The 5,066-nt window shown below is 44.5% G+C and overlaps 1 protein-coding gene and 1 pseudogene across 1 annotated transcript; one reads left to right on the top strand and one right to left on the bottom strand.

Moving 5' to 3' along the window:
- The first annotated feature begins 1,148 nt into the window (after nucleotides 1-1,148).
- On the top strand, nucleotides 1,149-3,507 carry LOC129618269 (glycerol kinase-like). Its single transcript, XM_055533059.1, has 9 exons — nucleotides 1,149-1,282; nucleotides 1,335-1,581; nucleotides 1,630-1,889; nucleotides 2,255-2,319; nucleotides 2,384-2,709; nucleotides 2,763-2,984; nucleotides 3,041-3,137; nucleotides 3,186-3,369; nucleotides 3,438-3,507. Exons 1-9 carry the CDS (start codon nucleotides 1,149-1,151, stop codon nucleotides 3,505-3,507), a joined length of 1,605 nt encoding a protein of 534 aa, XP_055389034.1.
- A 160-nt stretch (nucleotides 3,508-3,667) lies between these two features.
- Nucleotides 3,668-4,866, bottom strand: LOC129618268 (uncharacterized; annotated as a pseudogene).
- Between the last annotated feature and the right edge of the window lie 200 nt (nucleotides 4,867-5,066).

Here is a 5,066-nt window from a genome sequence, read left to right as displayed (position 1 = left end):
CGGTGATAATCACGTCGTCCCGTCGCATCGTTTTTCTTGGCAGTCTGATTTTTTCAAAGATGCTTCGGACAGCCACTCCAACTCCGAGACAACTTTCGATCCAAGCAGCAGCCCCATCTTCTCAACGTCGCGCGTTGGCCCCTCCATTGGAACAGTTGGTCAGAATTTGCAAGCGGATGATCATTCAGAATACACAGAAGTTTCGAGCAGCAAAGGAACAAATTCGAATCGTCATTCAGTACATGAAAGTGAACTATTCGGAGCGAAGAGGCTTGGTATTGAATTGAGACGCACACGATCAGCGATTTGTCGAAGAGTTTCTTGGTCCTTGTTGCGAAACGAATTGAGATTATGGATTGAAATCATCATCACTCGAATGGGAATATTACATGCACTCGAAAATACAACAGATGGTCATCATGGAGGGTTTACGTCCTTGTATTTCGATTGCGAATTGGAAGCATTGAAGGAATCAAATGCTGTGGACTATGTATTCAATCTGGATACAACGTGAGTGATTGTTTGTTGCTGGGTGTGTATCTCATTCATATATGATGATCACGTAGGGCTCTAGAGGTGGCTGTTAAATGTATCAAAAGTGTATTGAGAGGCGAAGGCAAAGATAATTGCAACAGTTGCATTGAGTCGTCGATAAAGTATCTCGAGTTCTTGTTGACGCGAGTGGTGGAAGGGATTCTCTCAGTAGCGACGACGGCAGCAACTGAACGATAGCGCGATGACGTATCTTTGAGTACCCCTGGATCTACATCGCTCATATTCTAGAGGAGTAAGTTGACCAAGGAACAGTTCCAAAATGGAGCATTCGAAGTGTATTGCGCTTCTGAAATCACAGGCAATGGATTCAGAATTAACACTGAAACGTTTTTGAGCTGATGTTGGACGGAAGTGTTGAAATGTGGAGATCGACAATATTGCTGACAGAATAAGCAGCAAACGAATGGAAAAAACCTCGACTAAACAACTCACGAAAGTAGTTCTCTTTTTAAGACTGATATCTTAAGATCTTGCGCCAGAACAACCCTGCAGCATCGCTGCAATTTCGCCAGTTGGCCCTCATGGCACTTGTCACCGTTCCTATACACATGCAGCCATTTTTCTACTTCTTCTAAGTCTCCAGAATCAACAATATGACAAATAAACCTAAGGTTGTTGGTGCAATTGATCAAGGCACCGTCAACACTAAGTTTTCTTACTTCGATGAGCGGATGCGCTTGTTGGCGTCCCACTCAGTGGACCATGCTCAAATATACCCGAAGCTGGGGTGAGCCATTTCATGATGTGAAGACCTTTTTGTCAAAAAAAACTCGTTCTAGATGGTTGGAACACAATCCGATGGAACTTTACGTCAATACGCTTAAAGCAATGTCCGTCGCGACGCACGAGCTGAAACTCAAATATCCGGGCGGTTTTGAAGTCGCTGCAGTCGGTGTTGTTAACCAGAGAGAAACTCTAGTTGTTTGGGATCGATCAACTGGTTTACCCCAGTGCAACGCGATTGTCTGGCTGGATATGCGAACAAATTCACTCGTGCATCATCTGGCAGAGAAGTATGGAGGAGTGGTGAGGCTTCATTTCCCAGTTTGTTCCAGTGTTGTTTTATTCTTCTAGGAAGCCTTTCGCGAAAAAACAGGCCTCCCTCTGGCGTCTTATTTTACGGGTGTCAAGCTGCTATGGTTGATGGAAAATCATCCGGACATTGCAGAACAATTGAGAAACAAGGAAGCGTTGATCGGCACAGTTGACTCCTGGTTGGTTTGGAAACTGACTGGTGGTGCAAATGGTGGCGTTCATATCACTGACATTACCAATGCATCACGTACTATGTTGATGGATATCAACACCATGACATGGTCGACCGAGATGCTCCGGTAAGCAGTAGCACTTGATTATGTCCCTGTGGATCGAATCCTCTCTATCCATATTACGTATCGATGGATGATACATATCTTCGAGGGAGAAGATTCCCAGACATATCGCCGATGGTTTTCTCTCTCTCAGAATTTTTCGCTCCTGGAATGTCGAAGCGATGTCTTCCCAAAATTGTTTGTAACGCTGAAGTCGTCGGACAGATGAAGGGGAATTGGAATTGACGAACTTGAGAATGTGTCAATCGCAGGGGTCGCTGGTGACCAACAAGCTGGATGTTTGGGACATGGAATGTATCATCCTGGAGATGTCAAAGCCACGTATGGATTCATGATTGTCGAACTATTTTAATGATTTCTCCTTTCAGTTTTGGAACTGGCGCCACGGTCATGATGGTAACAGGCAAAGGATCTCCAGTGACACCAAGACGTGGTTTGATTGCCACCCCCCCTCTTCCAACTCACTCGTAGTGATCCTGTATTTTATGCTCTTGAAGGGTCAGTCGCTATTGCTGGGGCCGCGTTGACGTGGTTGAAGGACAATCTTGGTGCCTTAGAGACTCCTGAAGAGACTGAAGTAGGAACGATACAGATCTTGCGAAAGACACCCAACAGATCCTGCGACATTCCCTTCTGTTTCAGACCCCTTTTGAATGAAGTTCAAGACACTGGAGATGTTTATTTTGTTCCTGCTTTTGCGGGACTGTTCGCTCCTCGGTGGAGAGCTGATGCACGAGGCTGTATTGTGGGATTGACGCAGCATTCAACAAAGGCCCACATTGTTCGCGCTTTAATCGAATCAGTCGGCTTCCAGCTTGCTGAGGTTCGCATTATCTCGTTACACCGGAGCCAAATCCTGTTTTGGAATATTTTTAGATTCTTGAAGCCTTGAGGAAAGATGCGGTGTCTTTCCAGGACGAACCAGTTACGATTCGTGTCGATGGAGGACTTTGCAAAATCGTTCCGTCGTCCGGACAAGTTATTGCGGACATCACCGGACGAACAATTGCTATGCGAAAGAACGTTGAAGTCACCTCGTTGGGAGCCGCATTGCTCGCTGCTGGGGGAATTGGACTTATTTCCAAAGACGAACTTAAGGTGAGTAGTTATCTAATATACCTAAAGTATATCTAATATAAGACCTGCTATTCTAGGAGCTGGTTAAAGGAATGGAGACATTAGAGTGGGTTCCCAAATTGAGTTCTGATGAAAGAACAGCGAAAACAAAGCGATGGGAGATGGCAGTTGAAAGTAGGTTCCTTATCGTGATGTAGAATCTTCGTAAAATTTCATCATCAGGGTCTCTGGATGGGAGGAGATTGAGGAGGAAATGGAGGGTCTCAATACATATGGTGATCGACATCTCTCAATCGATTCTGCCAATTGATCTTCCATTGGAACGAGCTCGTTTGGATACTGTTGAAACGATGAGTGCTCCTTCGACTCCCGACACGAAGAGTCGCCCCTCTATAGATAATGTGTTGTAAGAAGATCATTTATGCCAAACAGAGTGTAGCATATATTTCCGTCGTATCCGATCTGCGTTCCAAGACGGGGTTTTCGCCCACAATTAGAAGACAAGGAACACCAATCTTGTAACGCTGATTGTAAATGTGAATAGCCTGCGTCAATTCTTTTTTTTTTGCTTCAATTTTCTTTCCAGTGACAAATTTTTCATCATTTATTGTACACTTTTCGACCTATTTTTTTTGTTTGGAACTACCGAGTTGAAATCTACCATCTCTATCTGCTTCAATTTGGGACTCTCTAACTTCTTCAATTTACGACCTTCTATCTTCTACAGTTTGGGGCTTTTTATCTCTTACAGTTTGGGACTTTCTATCTTCTTCGATTTGGGACTTTCTATCTTCTTCGATTTGGAACTTTCTATCTTCTTCAATTTGGGACTTTTTAATCTTCCTCCTCTTCTTCAGTTTGCTCCCCCGAGTCAGCTGAGAAAAGTGTAAAGAAGAATTCCTAGAAACGTGGCAAATCCACTCACAAGGAGGTAACCAGCTTTTGCTCAAATAGCCGTCGTTTTCGGCACATTTCTTCTTCTCTTCGTCACGTCGAACTCCGTCTTCCTTTTCTGCTTGAAGCATGGCGTTCTGAACTTGAACGACTCGTTCAGAAGTTGATCCGGATTCTTGGTAGGCGGTAAGTGCGTGCCTAACAAAATTGAAAAAATGGAATTTTCGACACAGAGTGACCTACTCATTGAGCAAAAGAAAATTGGGACCCCATTTAAAGACTGAAAGCAGATCCTGAGCAGCATCTTTCATATTCTGAAAAATCCCACTGAAAATCAAAAATGCAAAATTGCTCACTACAATGGTTAAAGCGGCAGCCAAAGCCTCGACGCATGACAATTCATATGGTCGACCGTAATGAGCGGGATTTGCAAGCAACCAAATAGGGCACTGAAAAGAAGGCACTGAATGAAGTGTTTTTTAACCACTTCCTACAAAGTCGTTCGCGTCCGGTGTGAAGCTTCTTGAAGGGAATTTCGTCGAGGCGATTCCAGGAGCAATCAACCACGCAAAGGCCTCTCTGTTGAATTGTTTCTTCTGCGTCGCTCAGGCTTAACGTTTGAGTCGCTCTCGGACTACAAACAAAAATCCATTAAAAATCTTGTCAACCTCATCTACCTTAAAATAATTCCGTGAAACTTCTGACTCGTTCGATACAATCGCACTTTTCCCAATCGACATAATTTTCGTCCACTACATTTTTTTGAGTCGCATTGTCCAAAGTCCCACAATCCCAGTATAACACTTCGATGTTTGCTGCACTCATCGAGACGAATATCTTCTTCTTCGCTGCTGCTAGGTTCATCATCATTCACTGATTCTCGCCTCTCGCTTCTTTCCCTTGGGAGATTTTCAGGAGGCCATTCATCCTCTGCATCGCATTCCTTCCACTGCGTTCTCCTTTTGGGTCTTCCAGCACTTCCCCGATCCAACTCACGATGGGGTGCCATCGTCCCCCCAGTACAGGACCAGAAGAAGCAGTCATGTTTAGGGAAAGAGGGTTCCGATGCTGAAGAGTGTTTCGAGTCGTCAGATGAAGATAAGGATTTGCGCGAGACTGTTCTGAAGCTGCAGAGGGAACATTTTTCAGACGGTGTGGTTCAGGAGACGGAGGATGAGGCAATTTCAGAAAGAGTGGAAAAGTCAGAAG

This window comes from Condylostylus longicornis, unplaced genomic scaffold (assembly GCF_029603195.1).
Source record: "Condylostylus longicornis isolate FDR11 unplaced genomic scaffold, ASM2960319v2 ptg000793l, whole genome shotgun sequence".
Classification (NCBI taxonomy): domain Eukaryota; kingdom Metazoa; phylum Arthropoda; class Insecta; order Diptera; family Dolichopodidae; genus Condylostylus; species Condylostylus longicornis.
The sequence above is the reverse complement of the archived record's forward strand: the minus strand, read 5'-3'. Positions and strand labels throughout refer to the sequence as shown.

What these genes read in the sequence shown, in the direction of transcription:
- LOC129618269 (XM_055533059.1), top strand. Translation starts at nt 1,149, where the DNA reads ATGACAAATAAACCTAAGGTTGTTGGTGCAATTGATCAAGGCACCGTC. An exon ending in TGGTCGACCGAGATGCTCCG is followed by an intron (nt 1,890 to 2,254) that starts GTAAGCAGTAGC and finishes TTCTCCTTTCAG; the next exon opens with TTTTGGAACTGGCGCCACGG. An exon ending in CCCTCTATAGATAATGTGTT is followed by an intron (nt 3,370 to 3,437) that starts GTAAGAAGATCA and finishes CTGCGTTCCAAG; the next exon opens with ACGGGGTTTTCGCCCACAAT.